Source organism: Corythoichthys intestinalis, chromosome 8, assembly GCF_030265065.1.
Source record: "Corythoichthys intestinalis isolate RoL2023-P3 chromosome 8, ASM3026506v1, whole genome shotgun sequence".
NCBI lineage: Eukaryota > Metazoa > Chordata > Actinopteri > Syngnathiformes > Syngnathidae > Corythoichthys > Corythoichthys intestinalis.
The window spans coordinates 44,044,200-44,064,157 of NC_080402.1; the positions used below are offsets into that span (position 1 = coordinate 44,044,200).

Here is a 19,958-nt window from a genome sequence, read left to right on the forward strand (position 1 = left end):
ATAATACAAGTAACGCTGCGAACATATTTCCTGTTTGTGTATTGGATTAAGTAGTAACTGATTTAATCAAATCTAACAATGGGCTAAAACATTTGCACAGTATTTTATCTTCATAAAATGTGTTGAAAACATTGAGAAAAAATTTTTGGGTCTTTACTGTGTGAGAAATCATGTATGTGCTACATTTGCTCATCCAGTGACGCCCTAGTTTACAGTGGGGAGAACAAATATTTGATACACTGCCGATTTTGCTGGTTTTCCCACTTGCAAGCCATGTAGAGGTCTGTAATTTGTATCATAAGTTCTCTTCAACTGTGAGGGACGGAATGTAATACAAAAATCCAGAATATCACATTGTATAATTTTAAATCATAAATTTGTATTTAACTGCATGAAATAAGTATTTGATACATTACCAACTAGTAAATATTTCCGCTCTTGGTTCTTTTTTAAGAACCCTTCCTGTTCTCCACTCATTACCGGAAGTAACTGCACCTGTTTGAACTAGTTGCCTGTATAAAAGACACCTGTTCACATGCTCAAACAAACAAACTCCAACCTCTTCACAATGGCCAAGACCAAAGAGCTGTGTAAGGACATCAGGGATACAATAATAGACCTGCACAAGGATGGGATGGGCTACAGGAAAATAAGCAAGCAGCTTGGTGAGAAGGTAACAACTGTTGGAGCGATTATTAGAAAATGGAAGAATTTCAGCCCCGAAACCTGAAGGCTCTGGAGAAGATCTGCATGGAGGAGTGGGCCAAAATCCCTGCTGCAGTGTGTGCAAACCTTGTCAAGGACTACAGGAAACGTTTGGTATCTGTAATAGCAAACAAAGGTTTCTGTACCAAATATTAAGTTCAATTTTTGTGATGTATCAAATACTTATTTCATGCAATTAAATGCAAATTTATTATTTAAAAATCATACAACGTGATTTTCTGTTTTTCTGTGTTAGATTCCATCCCTCATACTTGTTCTCCCCACTATAGTTAATCCCATATATGATTCTTGTAATGAATACTTCGAGGCACCACCGTTTGCGTATCTGTCCCACATTTTTAACCTAAACACACTTGCATTTGTCCTTCAGGTGTTGTGTGAGGCCATCTACTATGCAGTGTTTGTGTGTCGCCTGCGCCCTGAGGACCAGGACGTACTGGTAGAGTTCCCCACGGTGGAGAGGGTGGTGCAGCGAGTCCACAGGGTGCGCCCGCCTCAAGGCTACGCGCTGTCCCAGGACCGGCACCAGGCCCGCAAGGTCCGCATGCTGCACACTATGTTGAAGGTAAGCAGCAACACTTGACATGTGGCTTATTGTGGCCTCTCGATGGTTTGAATGGTAACATAATTGTTGTCGTTTTTATTTTTAGAACTTCCTAGTGTACATGTTCTTCTTGTTGGTGGTTCTTTTACTCAACTACTCGGATTCTGCCAAAGAAACACACAGCCTGAGGCTGCATACTCAATTACAACGTGTGCTACATACACCTGAGTACCACAACATCAGCAGGTAAAATTATGATTCTGTATTTGCACACATCAGATTTAACAATGTAAATTGGACTGTAGTTTAGATTTCTGTCCTGCTGTGAATTTAAATGAGTTTATCGCTATTAGACTTTCAATCTATCTTTCATTCGCTGCCAAACCTCCCACTTCAAATGGATTGGATGTCTAACGCTGTCAATAGCAAACAATGAGTTAATCAGTGTCTAAACAAGTCAGGATAGCAATTACTTTACATTACCGTTAGTAGGCAATAGTTTAGAATGAAATAAAAAAATAATTTGTATATTTTCTTTTAAAAATTCTGTATCGATACAGTATTGGCATTGCCCGGAGTATCGGAATTGTTATCAGTAGATAATAAAATGTTATCAGTGCAACAATAATTATCATTGCCGTAATGTCTTGTAATACTTACTAATCTATGTTTCCAACGGAACTTAGCCGCCATGATGTTCTGGCTTGGCTGAACCGATCCTTGTTACCTCGCCTTCTGAATGACTCCGCACTCCTTGGACACACAGGAAGTGTCTTACTCGGCACCATGAGACTCAGACAAATCAACTACATGCAAGGTGAGATGCCATTACTTTGGTTTTTGTGGATTTTAAATCAAAACTCATCTGGCAAATGCCTTCCAAATACAAACTATGCAAATATTCTTAACTATTTTGATTTTTTTATTCTTTCATTTCTATCTGGTTCCCGATCAGGGGACTTGTGGGGACAAGGGTGGCCTAACATTACAGCTTCTGGTGCTGCCGTTCTGTTGAATAACTCCACAGACTTGGTGCTCCAGTTGAACAGAAGTCTGGAAGAGGCCAGTATCTCCCTGCAGCAGCGTCAGCAACAACACTGGCTTGATGAAAGGTACTCTAAATACATTACAACTATTGGTGTTAATAGACGTCCAATCAATTTGGGCTGGCAGCCAGTAGTATTTGTGAAAAAATGAGTGATTTTAATTGTGAGAAATCACTTCGGTTCTGTAATTGCTTGTTTGCAGGAGCCGTGCTTTGTTTGTGGAGTTCTCACTGTACAACATCAACACAAAACTCTTGGCAGTGTTTTCTTTCCTCTTCGAGTTCCCAGTTTCTGAGCGTGCTCAGTCCAGCCTCGACCTCGTAGTCATCACTCTGTGGCCAATCACGGGGCTGGATCTGCAGCTTCTTTTAACGGTAACCACTGACTGGCCATCCATTAGAAGTGTACTTTCAGATTTTCATTGTGCGAATGAAACTTCACGTGGTTTCCTGTTCACCAGATGGTCCTTCTTATCCTGGTGTTCTATTTCCTGGTGCGGGGGATTTTGGGATGCCTCCGCGAAGGCTACTCATACCTGTTGTCCACCTGGAGACTCCTGGGCATCTGTAAACTTACCATAGCGGCATCTGTATGCGGCCTGCATCTGAGCAGGTGCGTCATGGCCCAGCAGCTATGGACGCTGTACCTCCGTCACCCACGAGATGCCTTCACAGACTTCTACCCCCTCGCCAAACGAACTCAGATGTATACAGTCATGGCGGCCTTGCTACTTTTCATTTTGGTGCTCAAGGTAAGAATGTGATACATCTCAGTTAGGAACAATGTATGGTATTTTTTAGATTATAAGTCGCACCAGCCAAAAAATGCGCAATGAAGAGGACAAAAACATAATTAAGTAGCACCGGAGTATAAGTCGCATTTTCGGGGGAAATTTATTTGACAAAATCCAACACCAAGAACAGACATGTCATCTTGAAAGGCAATTTAAAATAGAAATAGAATACAGAACAACAGAATGAATAAATGTACGGTATGCTAATGTTACATGACTTATAAACAACAAACTGAAAACGTGCCCGGTATTTTAACGTAACATAGCTACAGTGGGGAGAACAAGTATTTGGTACACTGCCGATTTTGCTGGTTTTCCCACTTGCAAAGCATGTAGAAGTCTGTAATGTGTATCATAAGTTCTCTTCAACTGTGAGGGACGGAATCTAATACAAAAATCCAGAAAATCACGTTGTATGATTTTTAAATAATAAATTTGCATTTAATTGCATGAAATAAGTATTTGATACATCACAAAAATCAAACTTAATATTTGGTACAGAAACCTTTGTTTGCTATTACAGATACCAAACGTTTCCTGTAGTCCTTGACAAGGTTTGCACACACTGCAGCAGGGATTTTGGCCCACTCCTCCATGCAGATCTTCTCCAGAGCCTTCAGGTTTCGGGGCTCCTGCCGGGCAACACAGACTTTCAGCTCCCTCCATAGATTTTCTATCGGGTTCAGATCTGGTGACTGGCTAGGCCACTCCAGGACCTTAAGATGCTTCTTACGGAGCCGCTCTTTAGTTGCCTTGGCTGTGTGCTTTGGATCGTTGTCATGCTGGAAGAACCAGCCACGACCCATCTTCAGGGCTCTCACTGAAGGAAGGAGGCTGTCAGCCAAGATCTGGCGATACATAACCCCATCCATCCTCCCCTCAATACGGTGCAGTCGTGCTGTACCCTTGGCAGAGAAGCAGCCCCAAAAAATGATGTTTCCTCCTCCATGTTTCACGGTTGGGATGGTGTTCTTGGGGTTGTACTCATCCTTCTTTTTCCTCCAAACACGACGAGCCGAGTTTAGACCAAAAACTTCAATTTTGATCTCATCCAACCACATGACCTTCTCCCATTGCTCCTCTGGATCATCCAGATGGTCAGTGGCCAACTTCAGACGTGTCTGGACATGCACTGGCTTCAGCAGCGGGACCTTGTAGGATTTTAATCCATGACGACATAATGTGTTTTCGATGGTTTTCTTCGAGACTTTAGGTCCAGCTCTCTTCAGGTCATTGACCAGGTCCTGCCGTGTAGTTCTGGGCTGATCCCTCACCTTCCTCATGATCAGTGACGCCCCACGAGGTGAGATCTTGCATGGAGCCCCAGAACGAGGCAGATTGACCGTCAACTTGAACTTCTTCCATTTTCTAATAATCGCTCCAACAGTTGTTACCTTCTCACCAAGCTGCTTGCTTATTTTCCTGTAGCCCATCCCAGCCTTGTGCAGGTCTATTATTTTTTCCCTGATGTCCTTACACAGCTCTTTGGTCTTGGCCATTGTGGAGAGGTTGGAGTTTGTTTGTTTGAGCATGTGAACAGGTGTCTTTTATACAGGTAACAAGTTCAAACAGGTGCAGTTACTACCGGTAATGAGTGGAGAACAGGAGGGGTTCTTAAAAAAGAACTAAGAGCGGAAATATTTACTAGTTGGTAATGAATCAAATACTTATTTCATGCAGTTAAATACAAATTTATTATTTAAAAATTATACAATGTGATTTTTTATGATACAAATTACAGACCTCTACATGGCTTGCAAGTGGGAAAACCAGCAAAATCGGCAGTGTATCAAATACTTGTTCTCCCCAGTGTATTAAGAGTTATTCGGATAACTATAGCATCAATTGCAAGCTAACAAGTTTACCAAACCATCAGTGTCACTCCAAATCACTAAATCTAATGAAATCTGTTACCGCCAATGTTGAAACGCAGTTGCGGTTTAGTGTGAAAATAATAATGTGTTAATAATTTCACACGTAAGTCACTCCAGAGTATAAATCGTACCCCGGCCTAACTATGAAAAAAACTTCGACATATAGTCTGAAAGATATAGTAGTCTGCTTTAGATTCCTAATATTTTTATGAAGATTCAGTATGGAGGTGTTCATTAAATACAAGTGTAGTACGGTATTTCTTAATGGGTATTTTGCACCTATAGGCAACATACACCCACGGTTAAGGATTTTGAAATACTTCACCATTTAGTCGGTTGTGAAAGTGTCTCAAAACTTTTAACCAAGGGTGTACACAAAGCTTCTACAGTGCCTTGCAAAAGTATTCGGCCCCCTTGAACCTTGCAACCTTTCGCCACATTTCAGGCTTCAAACATAAAGATAGAAAATTTTAATTTTTTGTCAAAAATCAACAACAAGTGGGACACAATCGTGAAGTGGAACAAAATTTATTGGATAATTTAAACTTTTTTAACAAATAAAAAACTGAAAAGTGGGGCGTGCAATATTATTCGGCCCCCTTGCGTTAATACTTTGTTGCGCCACCTTTTGCTCCAATTACAGCTGCAAGTCGCTTGGGGTATGTTTCTATCAGTTTTGCACATCGAGAGACTGACATTCTTGCCCATTCTTCCTTGCAAAACAGCTCGAGCTCAGTGAGGTTGGATGGAGAGTGTTTGTGAACAGCAGTCTTCAGCTCTTTCCACAGATTCTCGATTGGATTCAGGTCTGGACTTTGACTTGGCCATTCTAACACCTGGATACGTTTATTTTTGAACCATTCCATTGTAGATTTGGCTTTATGTTTTGGATCATTGTCCTGTTGGAAGATAAATCTCCGTCCCAGTCTCAGGTCTTGTGCAGATACCAACAGGTTTTCTTCCAGAATGTTCCTGTATTTGGCTGCATCCATCTTCCCGTCAATTTTAACCATCTTCCCTGTCTCTGCTGAAGAAAAGCAGGCCCAAACCATGATGCTGCCACCACCATGTTTGACAGTGGGGATGGTGTGTTCAGGGTGATGAGCTGTGTTGCTTTTACGCCAAACATATCGTTTTGCATTGTGGCCAAAAAGTTCAATTTTGGTTTCATCTGACCAGAGCACCTTTTTCCACATGTTTGGTGTGTCTCCCAGGTGGCTTGTGGCAAACTTTAAACGAGACTTTTTATGGATATCTTTGAGAAATGGCTTTCTTCTTGCCACTCTTCCATAAAGGCCTGATTTGTGCAGTGTAATATTGCACGCCCCACTTTTCAAGTTTTTTATTTGTTAAAAAAGTTTAAATTATCCATTAAATGTTGTTCCACTTCACGATTGTGTCCCACTTGTTGTTGATTCTTGACAAAAAAATTAAATTTCATATCTTGATGTTTGAAGCCTGAAATGTGGCGAAAGGTTGCAAGATTCAAGGGGGCCGAATACTTTTGCAAGGCACTGTAACCTTCAGCATTGGCAAGGATAGGCACATGTGAGCCATTCTACCGAACACAGGACAAACATTTAGAAATGAGATTTGGGGGTTGGGGTCTTATTATTTTTTGGGATAGCTTTCCAAATCGAAAAATATATATTTGAAATGGGATTAGACTCCATGAAGTATGCCCCTCAAATTCAACCTCTAAAAAATATTAGTAAATGCCAAATAAGATGATAGATAGAAGATATGTATGCCCTTCAAGCTGGAATTGAAGGTTTCTGAGATGAGTTTGTTTATGAATCGTCTTGTCGAGTTGTCCGATATTATCGGGTAGCCAGTAGTATCGCTTGTGTATTTGATAATATCGACATTGGTTTTTCAAGATCGATTTTGCCTTTGTATAAGGGCTGGTCACAGCTTAGTACAACAGTTATGCTTATCGACCTTTAGATATCACCAAACTAAGATGCTTTGGATTTCTTATCTGAGCATTTGCATTCATGGTGCAAAAGTTAAATTAACAATAAAGGATTGAATAATAATGAATATGTTAAGCCCACGACCGCATATATCGGTATCAGTTTGATATCAGAATCGGATTGTTGGAGTTGCCCAATATCGGGATATCGGTTAAAAAGTCATTATCAGACAACTCTTGTTAAAACAACTTTTATTAAAAAATCTATCTCAAGGGTGTCCAAATCCTTTTGACAGTGGCATCCTTCCTGTATTCCCAAACATGAAAATGATTTTTTTTTTTTTTCGTTCTTGTCACCTGTACATTAATGTACCATAAATATATTACACTAAACAGTCTGCGAAATTGTAGCAAATTGGTGGTGTTGCAAACTGAAGGAATCTGACCTTTTAGCAAGATTGCCAGAATCATGCCAGCCGAACCGCTGGAACCGCGCTAGCGCGATTCCACCGGCCCGGGCCGGCCGAAATCTGACAACCTGGCCAAAAGGCCAAAAGGCCAAACGCCGCGCATTCACTTTAGTGTTAATCCCTTTTACCGACTCCATTTTAAAACCTAGAAAAAGGCTTCGAAACCCCAAATTCACAATTTATTTCGAGTTGACAGCAATCATACATCACAGAGAGACCCAGGTGAGGATCCAGGGTCACCATATCACAAGTCATCAAAAGATTCCATACAAAATTGACAACCATTACTTAAACATTCAGTCTTTTAAAGGCTCTGGTGAGGCGGGCTGTGGTCCTGAAGAAGGGTGTGTTTGGGTGTCGTTTAGGATTATTGTCTGTTGTGGATTGAACAGGAGGAGTTGGGCGTTACTGTTGTCACAGCAACAAGAGTTAAGGATTTTGCCGACCCTCAGCGCCACATGAGTGCTGAGTGTTCACTTCTTGGTCACGGATTCCTCCGTATCAGATGTTCCTTGTGGCAGGACAAGATATCCCGCCATTTGTTCTGGACTCTCCAGAAGAGCTGATTGCGGGATTTGGTGGTGCAGATATGGGCTTGTAGATGTCTTGCCTATCACCTGGTTGTCAGCGTCAATCGTGCTCAGTCAGCTGCATGACGCGCTCGTTGGGCTTCCGTAGTCAGAAGGCATCCTGTATCTTTCTGTCTGTAGTCTTTCTTGGCGCTGCAAGTTCTAATCATTCCAAGTCCAACTGTTCATAATATCCAATATATTATGCTTGTTTTTCTTAAACTGTGATAAAAATGCTATTCATTTTAAATTGGCTGTGCTATATAATACAATAAAATACAGTCAAACAGTAAATACAAGCATAAGGTACTATTCCCTGATTGATTATATTAGGTGTGTTAGAGTAATACAAACGGTCAAACAGTAAATACCAGAAAAGATATTATTCCTGTCAGCTGAAAACTGAAAAAACTGAGAGATACATCATGTTAGGTGTAATTTGAAGGCGCTGCAGCAACATCTGCTCCATCATTATAGTGAAATCTGTTCAGACATTTATTACAGGTCTATTGTAAGCGATTGAACGATTTCCTTGAATACATTGTGTTCCCTGTGTGCAATAATGCAGGCTTCTCATCAGTTGCGGTTCTTGCGAGAGTGGGCCGTGTTTGGCCGAGCTCTGCGACGCTCCGTCTGGGAATTGCTGGGCGTCGCTCTAGCCCTGCTGCTGTTGCTCCTGGCCTACTCACACACTGGACACCTGGTCAGTGTTTGCTTCTATGTTGATTGGAAGATGGTATAACCATGAATATCCTTGTGGCCATTTTCATGTTGACTCATTTTAATAGAATTTAATAGCCTTCTTGTCTATTTTTTTTTTTTGTTTCACCTGAAATATTAATGCAAACAAACGAAAGTTGACTTGATTATTGAATTGGGGAATCTTATCTTTATTTTTTTACCCTCAAACCCCCTTTTTATCACACTCCAGCTCTTCCACTCGGTCTTCGATGGCTACGGTAGTGTCAGCGCCACCTGTCTTTCATTGCTCGGCGCTAGCGGCCGCGGTCTGTTGTCACCAGACCCTTCATGGACACTCACCGGGCCTTCCGGTGGCGTGTTCTCCCTGGTGTTCCACACGAGTTTTGCCGTGCTCCGGTTGCTGTTGATCTGGTTGGTCACCTCCATTTTACTGAGGAACTACCGGCGCGGACGGGCAGAGTTGTACCGACCCGCTGTAGATCTGCAAGACTACGAAATGGTCGAGCTGTTTCTCAGAAGACTGAAAATGTGGATGGGGCTGAGCAGGACCAAGGAGGTAATTAACTGAGAAATTATTTTGCCTTTTGTGGCAATGCTTAAATAAATTAAAGGTAGTTCCCAGGTTACGACTGAACAGACTTACATGATTTCGACTTTACGCCTGAGTTTCCTAGTTTTTGGGTTTTTTTTTTTAAACGTTGACTTTTATTTTGTGATCCATGCTTTTATTTTATAAGCATAGAACAGGAAGCTAGCACATGTAGAGACGCACCCCTCACATAATTGGATAGTTTTTTTTAATTTAGCGGGTGTTTTGAGGTGTTTAAAGGGTAAATATTAGATTGATTGATAATAAATGTTAGAATTCAGACATTTTGGCTTCAAATTGCTTGATAAGTAAGCCTTTTGAGATTTTACTACTGCTATTGGAATTTCTCACATTTCTGCATAAAATCACCATCAAATATTATCTGATCTTTGTCAAAATCACACAGATGAAAAAAACAGTGTCTGCTTTAACTAATACCACCCAAACATATATAGGTTTTCATACTGTTTTTTAATGAGGATAGTATGCAAACAATGACAGGCAGGGGGAAAAATAAGTAGGTGAACCATCACATTTAATATTTTGTGGCTCCCCCTTTGGCAGCAATAACTTCAACTAGACACTGCAGGCACTGCATCTGTATCTGTTCCTGTATCTGGCACATTGATCAGTACTAATCTTGGCCCATTCTTCTCTACAAAACTGCTGTAGTTCAGTCAGATTCCTGGGATGTCTGGCATGAATTGCTGTCTTTAGGTTATGCCACAGAACCCAATGGGGTTCAAGTCTGGACTTTGACTTGGCCACTCCAGAACGTGTATTTTGTTCTTCTGAAACCATTCTCAAGTCGATTTACTTCTGTGTTTTGGATCATTGTCTTGTTGCAGCATATCTTTTTAGCTTTTATCTGTCTGACAGACAGCCTCAGGTTTCCCTGCAAAACCTCCTGATGAACTTTTGAATTCATTCTTCCATTAATGAGTTAGGCTTCTTTTTTACCTCTCTGAGTATTCTGCACTGAACTTTTGGTGGACGGCCACTCCTTAGGAGCGAAGCAACAGTGCCAAACTTTCTCCAAACTTCTCTGACTGTCGATTGATGAACATCCAGACTTAGAGATGGTTTTGTATCCTTTCCCAGCTTTATACAAATCAACAATCCTGGATCACAGGTCTTCAGACAGCTCTTTTGACCGAGCCATGATGCACATCAGACAATGCTTCTCATCAAGACAATTCCCCGGTATGTGTTTTATAGTGGGCAAGGCAGCTTTAAAGCACTCATCAGTGATTGGGCACGCACCTGACTTAAACTGTAAAAATTGGTTTCAATTGCTCTTTAAGTCTCCTTAAGCAGAGGGTTCACCTACTTATTTTTCCCCCTTCTGTCACTCTTTGAATGCTATCCGCATTAAAATTAATGCTGATTTTATGCAGAAATGTGAGAAATTCCAAAAGGTTCAGATACTTATTCATACCACTGTACATGTTTTTGGATAGTTTTTTTTTTTTTTAATTCAGAGATTCTTTTGATGTATTTAATAGGGTTAATACCAGTGTTGTTAATTTTAATGTAAAAAAGTAATTAATTAGTTACAAATTACTTCTCCCAAAAAGTAATTGCGTTAGTAACTCAGTTACCTGAATTTAAGAGTAATTAGTTACTTGGCAAAGTAACTAGTGATAATTTTCATGTTTTTTTGTTTGTTTTTTTTTCTCAAAAAAAAAAAAAAAGGTCACACAATGTGAAGTTTAAAGGGTTTTTGGGACAACTGGCCCTAGCCCAATTCTTTATCCTCCACTTAACTCGACACAAGGGTATTGCGATAACTAGATAGTAACCTTTGCTACAGTATGTGTGGAAGTCATTTAAAGTTGTGAATCAACCGTTAAAGTTGTTAAAATTGCTCCCGCTATTGCATTAGTTCCCATCTGTCTACTTTCAACATGTGTAAGTTTTAAAACTGTTTCATCATTTAAAGATAGATTTAAGTCAAGATTTTGCCGATTTAGGACCATTTTAGATTTAAAAAAAAAAAAAGTAGGTTCGCTAGGAAGGATCTCTACAACAGAGCCTTCCTGAGAGGTCTACTGCTTTAAGATGGCGGCTGTTTACTAACGCATGTAGTCCTTAAAACATGTTGCCAATGCAGCCGTGTCTATCAATTGCATCTAGTTCTATAATATGTGATATCTACCGTATCATGTGGGCGTAGTTTGTAGGCTACAGTCAGGTATTATAGACCCTACTCACCAACGTCACAGAATGACGTGTCGCTGTGTCCGTCTGTGTTGAATGGCCGACGCTTCAAGGATAGGTGGATATTGGACTATTTCTTCAATAAAACACGCAACAACTGTGTCTGCCTCATTTGCAAAGAGACAGTCGCTGTTTTTAAAGAGTTCGATGTGACGTGATAATACTACCGAACAAGACACGCTGACATGTACAACATTACAGGGAAGATACGCAGCGAGAAATTATAGCAACTAGAAGCTAGTTTAATTTCACAGCAGCAGTATTTCGCAAGAGCCCGAGTGTCGAAAGAGAACGCCACAAAGGCGAGATTGTTGAAATTATGAATTAATGAAAAAAAAAATAAAGTAAATGTGACACACAGGAGGGCTTGCTAAAATTTGTTTAAATATATTGTTCTATGTGAATCAGCCAAGGTAGCCCCCTGCATTTTTACCACACCAAATCTGGCCCCCGTTGCAAAAGGTTTGGACACACCTGTCTAACTGATGATCCGTAGAGGAGGCCAGCTTCTTTCACTTGGTACCAGCTAAATATTATTCAAAATGTAATGATGATGGAAGAAATAAGCATCTTGAATTTGAAACTGTATGTTGTCGGTGATTAGCCTCGCAACGATCTTAATTGTGATTGTCAGCCCAAAACCCTCTAAATATATATTAAACGCATCTTACCAGATATAAAATGACTACTACATAATCTGTGGTAATCGTTTGGAGCCCAGTTTTCTCGTCGAATTGCAGCAGTCCATCTCGCTCTCCTCTCCGGGTCTCTCGGAATACGGTAGAACTTCAAGTCTCTCCGTCTATCTTCTCTGTTACTGCAACCAACCGCCACACACGCCTTCACCATTATGATTATTAATGTTAACGAGCAGAAAAACACGCCATAATAGGAGGAATTTACGAAGCGGTAATGCGTTAACATGACGAGTAGACGGACAACATGGCGCGGAGGCGTGGTTGTGACGTCATGTGAGTAGGGTCTATAGGAGCCACCTAGCAGCGCGTTTGCAACGGCGTCTTCCCCACTCCTGCTCTGCTCTCTCGTCTCCGTGAGTCCATCTCTGACTTTTTTTATTCAACCAACTTAGTAACGCATAGTAACGCACGCCTTTCCCGCCTCAGTAACGGTAACGGCGTTGCCAAGATGAGAAAAGTAATTAATTAGATTACTCACTACTGAAAAAAATGACGCCGTTAGTAACGCCCTTATATTGTAACGCCGTTATTAACAACACTGGTCTTATGCAGAAATCCAGGTTACATCGCCAACTCAGGAACGGAATTCATTCGTAAACCGAGGACTACCTGTATTTAAGTCATTTAAGAATTCGAGGACATTTTGGCTTCAAATTTCTTGATAAGTAAGCCCTCGCTTTTGAGATTTCCTCGCTTTTGAGACTTTACGACTGCTACTAACGTAATTTCAGTAGTAGAGGCTAGCTGTTTAGCTAGCTGTTGCTGCTGAATAAGGGGACACATTTTCTCATGTAATTATTACTTTTATATACAGTGCCTTGCAAAAGTATTCGGCCCCCTTGAATCTTGCAACCTTTCGCCACATTTCAGGCTTCAAACATAAAGATATGAAATTTAATTTTTTTGTCAAGAATCAACAACAAGTGGGACACAATCGTGAAGTGGAACAACATTTATTGGATAATTTAAACTTTTTTAACAAATAAAAACCTGAAAAGTGGGGCGTGCAATATTATTCGGCCCCTTTACTTTCAGTGCAGCAAACTCACTCCAGAAGTTCAGTGATGATCTCTGAATGATCCAATGTTGTCCTAAATGACCGATGATGATAAATAGAATCCACCTGTGTGTAATCAAGTCTCCGTATAAATGCACCTGCTCTGTGATAGTCTCAGGGTTCTGTTTAAAGTGCAGAGAGCATTATGAAAACCAAGGAACACACCAGGCAGGTCCGAGATACTGTTGTGGAGAAGTTTAAAGCCGGATTTGGATACAAAAAGATTTCCCAAGCTTTAAACATCTCAAGGAGCACTGTGCAAGCCATCATATTGAAATGGAAGGAGCATCAGACCACTGCAAATCTACCAAGACCCGGCCGTCCTTCCAAACTTTCTTCTCAAACAAGGAGAAAACTGATCAGAGATGCAGCCAAGAGGCCCATGATCACTCTGGATGAACTGCAGATCTACAGCTGAGGTGGGAGAGTCTGTCCATAGGACAACAATCAGTCGTACACTGCACAAATCTGGCCATTATGGAAGAGTGGCAAGAAGAAAGCCATTTCTCAAAGATATCCATAAAAAGTCTCGTTTAAAGTTTGCCACAAGCCACCTGGGAGACACACCAAACATGTGGAAGAAGGTGCTCTGGTCAGATGAAACCAAAATTGAACTTTTTGGCCACAATGCAAAACGATATGTTTGGCGTAAAAGCAACACAGCTCATCACCCTGAACACACCATCCCCACTGTCAAACATGGTGGTGGCAGCATCATGGTTTGGGCCTGCTTTTCATCAGCAGGGACAGGGAAGATGGTTAAAATTGACGGGAAGATGGATGCAGCAAAATACAGGAACATTCTGGAAGAAAACCTGTTGGTATCTGCACAAGACCTGAGACTGGGACGGAGATTTATCTTCCAACAGGACAATGATCCAAAACATAAAGCCAAATCTACAATGGAATGGTTCAAAAATAAACGTATCCAGGTGTTAGAATGGCCAAGTCAAAGTCCAGACCTGAATCCAATCGAGAATCTGTGGAAAGAGCTGAAGACTGCTGTTCACAAACACTCTCCATCCAACCTCACTGAGCTCGAGCTGTTTTGCAAGGAAGAATGGGCAAGAATGTCAGTCTCTCGATGTGCAAAACTGATAGAAACATACCCCAAGCGACTTGCAGCTGTAATTGGAGCAAAAGGTGGCGCTACAAAGTATTAACGCAAGGGGGCCGAATAATATTGCACGCCCCACTTTTCAGTTTTTTATTTGTTAAAAAAGTTTAAATTATCCAATAAATGTTGTTCCACTTCACGATTGTGTCCCACTTGTTGTTGATTCTTGACAAAAAAATAAAATTTTATATCTTTATGTTTGAAGCCTGAAATGTGGCGAAAGGTTGCAAGGTTCAAGGGGGCCGAATACTTTTGCAAGGCACTGTATTTGTATTTTTTTTTTTTTTTTTTTTATATTTATATACATATACGTATATATATCTTAAGAAGTCCTTTAATAATGGAATTGAATGTTGAGCTGCAATAGAAGTAAATTCTATGTGACACACTTCTTCCTCTGATGTCATTGTAGTTTCGTCACAAGGTTCGTTTCGAAGGAATGGAGCTGCCCCCATCTCGCAGTTCCTCAACCAGCGACTGCAAGTCTCTGTGTTTACCTCCGCTGGACCGCCCCGACTCTCCGTCCACCCCGGACAGCGTCGACGGCGGCTCTGAGGCTTCCTGGTGCCCGGCACCGTCCAGTCCCTGCAGCCTAACAGAAGCTCCCGGCGTCGGCCCGGGCCTCGGCATAGCTCTAGGCCCCGGAGCGCCCGCCGGCTGGAGGGAGAGGGCAGAAACCGAGGCCGCGCTCAAGAGGCTGCTGCCCACGTTTGATGCCCTGCTACAACAGCTGGACCGTGTCACCATCTCGACCGAGGACGTATTTCATATGGAATGCCAACTGGAGCGAGCGCAGAGGAAGAGGAGACGGCGAGGAAGAGCGAGAGGAGGGGAGAAAGGACAGCGTGAAAAAGGGGCGCGCAAAGACAGGAAGAGCAGCAAAAACAAGAACAAAGTGGGCAAGAAAGTCAAAAAAAGGGAGACGAGTGAACTTTCAACAGAGTGTCGAGACTCAGCCGACCCCAAGGCGACACCTGCTCCAAAGTCTAAAGCACTCCCTGTCCGCTCACCTTCCTCCAATACCTCTGTCACCGCCCCCCCGCCGACTCCAATAACTGCCCCCGCCACGCCACCCGTGTTGCCAGCCGATACCCCCTTTTCCCATTACCAGCCTCCCAAATTGAGCACGGGGCCTCCGCGCACCCCTACGGGCAGAGAGCACTTCCCTGCCGAGAAGGAGCCCCTACCCTCCTCAAGCCTGTTCAACCACCCAGCACACACCACGACCATCCCTACGCACAAGCGGAAACGCAAGCCTCCGCCGCTTAAAAACAAGGTGCACCCCAACTAAAAAGAGAGGAGACAATGGGGTTAAGGACGAGAGGACGGCACGGGGCAGCTGGTTTTGTCTCTGGACGCTCCTCTCTAAACCTCACGCGTGGGAAGGTGCCAGCCTGAGGTGGCGGTCGTCGTTCGATTCCAGCAAACACGGTGCGGGTCACCGACTCAAAAGCAAACACAGAAACCGTTATCGTTGGTTTCTTCCATGCCCCTTCCGCCCGCTACAAGTGACCCTGGAGGTTACTGACAGAAGCACAGGTCCGTGCTCACCTGAGGACTAATCATTAAAAATAAGGACTATTTTTCTGCGATGTGCTGTGTACATATTTTGCATAAGTAATCAAGAGGGCTTGGTACTATTCAGAGGTTGGTAGAGTAGCCAAAAATTTTACTCAAGTAAGAGTATGAGTACAAAAGTATTTGGTGAAAAGAATACTCAAGTAATTGAGTAACATTGTGAGTACCGTATTTTCCGCACTAAAAGGCGCACCTAAAAACCTTCAATTTTTTCAAAAGCTGACAGTGCGCCTTATAATCCAATGCGCCTTAATGAAGCTCCATCTAGTGGGTGTATAACACAACCACTACCACTACTACTACTATTACTACTGCACCTTATAATACGGTGCACCCTATGAAAACCGTTTTAAAACAGGCCATTCATTGAAGGTGCGCCTTATACTCTGATGTGCCTTATAGTACAGAAAATATGGTAACTGCTTATGAGGTTTGATTTATTATTATTTTTTTAAACGATGGTATTTTTTTAATCTGTATGAACTGTTATTGTACTTTGAAGAAGACCATAACCTATTACATAACCACATTAAGCCAAAGAAATACAAAAGAAAATCATTGAATTCCGTTGAGAGGGAAAAAAAAAGGAAAATTAAGCATCATTTGTCCAAAAAGCATGAGTGCCCTCTAGTTGAGAAAACATATTTCCTGTTATGAAATTTAAAAGGATCCTATTTCTGGGTTGCCGGCGACGCTCTACGTCAAATACAGTGATCCCTCGCTACTTCGCGCTCCAAACTTACTGCTCTCAGTCCATCGTGGATTTTTTCTCAATCCGAGCCGATCGCGTAGTCTCACTCTCGCTCCATCTCCCTGCTCTTTGACATCAGGCAGTGCACTAGAGTTGCTGATTAAAGTTAACGATGATTGACAGATGAATGTCTTTGATCTTGTCAGAGTCACGAACTTCAAAAGCCCTGCATGTGTCAATAATCGTTCAACTTGTTAAACAGTTTTTGTGGCAACTCATTGTGCGTAAATGCGGATTTGAGCAGATTTGAGTAGACTCACTCAATGAAGCATTTCATAAAGCCAAGCATTTTTCTGCCACTTTATTCTTGTTTAATTATAACTCGGTGGGACAGTAAGATTTTTTAAAACATATCCTATTATTTTATTTTTATTTTAGAAGTTTTTTTTTTTTTTTTTTTTTTTTTTAATACTTTGGGGGAAAAAGTTAAAAAAAAAAAAAAAAAGTCTGATATGTATCTTTCCAATGCTAAATCTGAATAAATACATTGAATACACACACAATTTATTTATTTATTTTTTTAATTTAATGTACTTAGCGGTTTTTCACTTATCGCGGCAGGTTCTGGTCCCCACTGCGGAAAACGAGGGATCACTGTAATTTTTTACAGTGATTTAAAGACACCACGTGATTGAACAGCCCGGGTTAATCATAGAACGGCAAGCTTGAGTCTGTTTGGTATAATGGATTAATGTGTTTATTGTTGCGACGTCTAATTGGTGAAATTGGTAGCTCTACTCTTGTCATCGCTGGTAAAAAAATTAAATTAAATTAATACTAGTATATAGAATAAAGAACAAAGTCTAACGACTAGTGTAGCCCAAAATAGCAGAGTAAGGGTAGCGTTTCTTCTTCACAAATCTTCTCAAGTAAAAAGTTTGGCTTCCTTAAACTACTCTTAGAATTACATTTTTCTCAAAAAGCACTCAAGTATATGTCACAGAGTAAATGTAAAGCGTCACTACCCACTTCTGGTACGATTTTTCTATTGTGGGTACTCGTGACCTGTCTGCATTTTAAACGTTTTTCACCCCAAATTTGCATGCAAGGCAAACGCACACGCCACAAATGTAGACAAACCTCTGCAGGAGCGTGGCTTCCACAGTTCAGGGTTACGATGAAAGGTATAGAAAGTGATGTCACGGAGAGCGCAGCGAGGGAAAAGTTGAAAATCAAAAGAACGTCAATGTAAGTTGAAAACAAGAAGGACTTTTACACTACTAGTATTTACAAGTTGACCCGACATGAAGCTATATTGATCAGTATGTTTCGGATTTTATTGTGTTTCATTGTTGTCATGTAAATGCACTTTTCTTTTAATATGTTGTGTTTTCTGATGTAATAAGCTTGGTATGGAATCCATTACAGAAAGCTTTACTTATACTGTAGCTGAACTATAAAATCGCCAAAGCTTTTTGCAGCATTTACGACTCACTACGCCAATAATTCATTTGTTTTGTACTTAGCACTTTAATGTCAAACAGACAAGATATCAAGGCTACATGCTTAAGTCATTGACTTTACACTTGTTTTAATGTCATGAAAAATGTATGAGTTATTAACACGGTTTTAAAGCAGTTATTTTTTTGTAAATCAACATATGTACTTTCTGTGTCCATAGGGCAAATCTCAGGGAACACACCGTTTTCCTCTAAAAATGTTTTTTCCCCACATGGAGAAGGAGTTTTAAACAGTATTGTGATGTGAAATAACACCACTTGATTTCTCCAAAGTATTGAAGTTTGAGTCCAAATGTTTTGCAGAGATTGTTGTCAGCCTGTAGATCGTTTTCCTGCCACATACGATCTCACAATTTAGATGATCACATGAAACTTATTTTTTACAAACTTGCTTATGTCTGTATATCTCGGTGCTTACTTGTGTATATAATTGTTTTAGCTTACAATGGTAAAAATGTTATCGTCCTTCAATTATAATGGGTCAGTTCAAGCACAAGTGTTAAGCTAACGACAAGTTGTCCACTTTGTTTTTTTTGTCCTATTGTCTCTGAAAAAGCATCTTGTGCAAAACTGTTAGCAATGTGTCAAATTGTCTGTTGTGTTTCATCTGTATTTTCCAGTTGTGGCAATTTTCATGCTTTTGCACTTGACAATGTTGAATAAACAGCTCAACAGTAAATGAAGTTTCATAAATCAGTTACCGATACTCGTTCTCCAGTCGCCTTGATTAGTTAAGAGTTACAATCAGTGGCCGGGAAAAGGGGTGCTGAGGGTTCTGCAGCACCCCCTTGTGTTGGGGAGAAAAAATGTTTTGGCAGATTCTTTTTTTGTGTGTGTGTTAAAAATAAATAAAACATTGAAACAATCGCGTATTTAACTTGAGGGATTAGATATATATGTTGAATTTTTTTTGTTAATAACACCACCTGACACCTTGCTTGCTTGTCGAGTCACATTGAATAAGGCGCTACTAGAACGAAAAAGTAAACTGTTGACAGAAAAGGCTTTAATATGCCACAAAAACAAATTAGTGTTTTTTTTTTCTTTACAAAAGCAGTGACATTTTCTAAAATTCAAGGTCGTAAATGAAGATGATTGTCCTTTGGTGTCTTCAGATAGGTAAGATGCTTGCATTGTAGCCATATTAATGTTTGTTATTGTTGTTGAGTTGCCGCCATGCAGAGCGCTGTTTGATATTCATGTGCAATTTATTTTTGTTTTGTTAAAAGGGGGTGTTAAACTGCATATGACATCAAAAAGCATGTTTATTTCATATTTTATGCTCCTGAATGAAACGGACCGCTTGGATGTGTGTGGAAGCGATTGTTTTATTTCTTCAATTTTTTAAATCCCGCGCCATGAAAATGAATAACTTTCTGTTTTGAGGAGGAATGCGAAGGTGACGTCACCCGGGTCAGCATCTCACAATACAGCATTGCGTTATAGTCTGCAGATGGACTGCGGTTTCAGCTGATTTTGCGGACTAATTTGTTTATTTTTTATGTCCCGCCAGCCAAATGTGCTGCAGAAAATTGTTGCTGCACCAGGAAGAGGGATGTGATCCTTTTTGTGTTTCAAAAGGTTCCCATTGACCGCGGATATTGGCCAAAACAAGCCCTACTACTGTGGGACCATTGGACTTACGAGCAGTGTTGGGAATAACGCCGTTATAAATAATGCCGTTACTTAACGGCGTTATTTTTTCAGTAACGGGGTAATCTAAGTTATTATTTTTTCCGCCGAAAGCGGCGCGTTCCTTACTTTGAATAAATTGAAGAAACTACCAGCCGTAGCGAGTCTGCTCTGTTTAGTTGTCATTCAAGACTTGGCGTGCGTTCAGGTTCATGGC

General features: G+C 40.9%; 1 protein-coding gene across 3 annotated transcripts in view; it reads left to right on the forward strand.

The window, feature by feature from the left end:
* pkd1a (polycystic kidney disease 1a) overlaps window positions 1-18,939 on the forward strand; it is a 112,297-nt gene extending 93,358 nt beyond the window's left edge. For 2 of the 3 annotated variants that reach the window (XM_057842897.1, XM_057842899.1), the window contains 9 exons: window positions 1,097-1,291; window positions 1,377-1,516; window positions 1,957-2,087; window positions 2,226-2,382; window positions 2,519-2,690; window positions 2,777-3,067; window positions 8,506-8,640; window positions 8,869-9,195; window positions 14,733-18,938. In XM_057842897.1, coding sequence (XP_057698880.1) covers window positions 1,097-1,291; window positions 1,377-1,516; window positions 1,957-2,087; window positions 2,226-2,382; window positions 2,519-2,690; window positions 2,777-3,067; window positions 8,506-8,640; window positions 8,869-9,195; window positions 14,733-15,611 — 2,427 coding nt within the window. In that variant the 3' untranslated portion in view covers window positions 15,612-18,938. Of the gene's footprint in view, window positions 1-1,096; window positions 1,292-1,376; window positions 1,517-1,956; window positions 2,088-2,225; window positions 2,383-2,518; window positions 2,691-2,776; window positions 3,068-8,505; window positions 8,641-8,868; window positions 9,196-14,732 lie in introns of all 3 variants that reach the window. The other variant, XM_057842898.1, reaches the window with a different exon arrangement.
* Window positions 18,940-19,958: the final 1,019 nt, after the last annotated feature.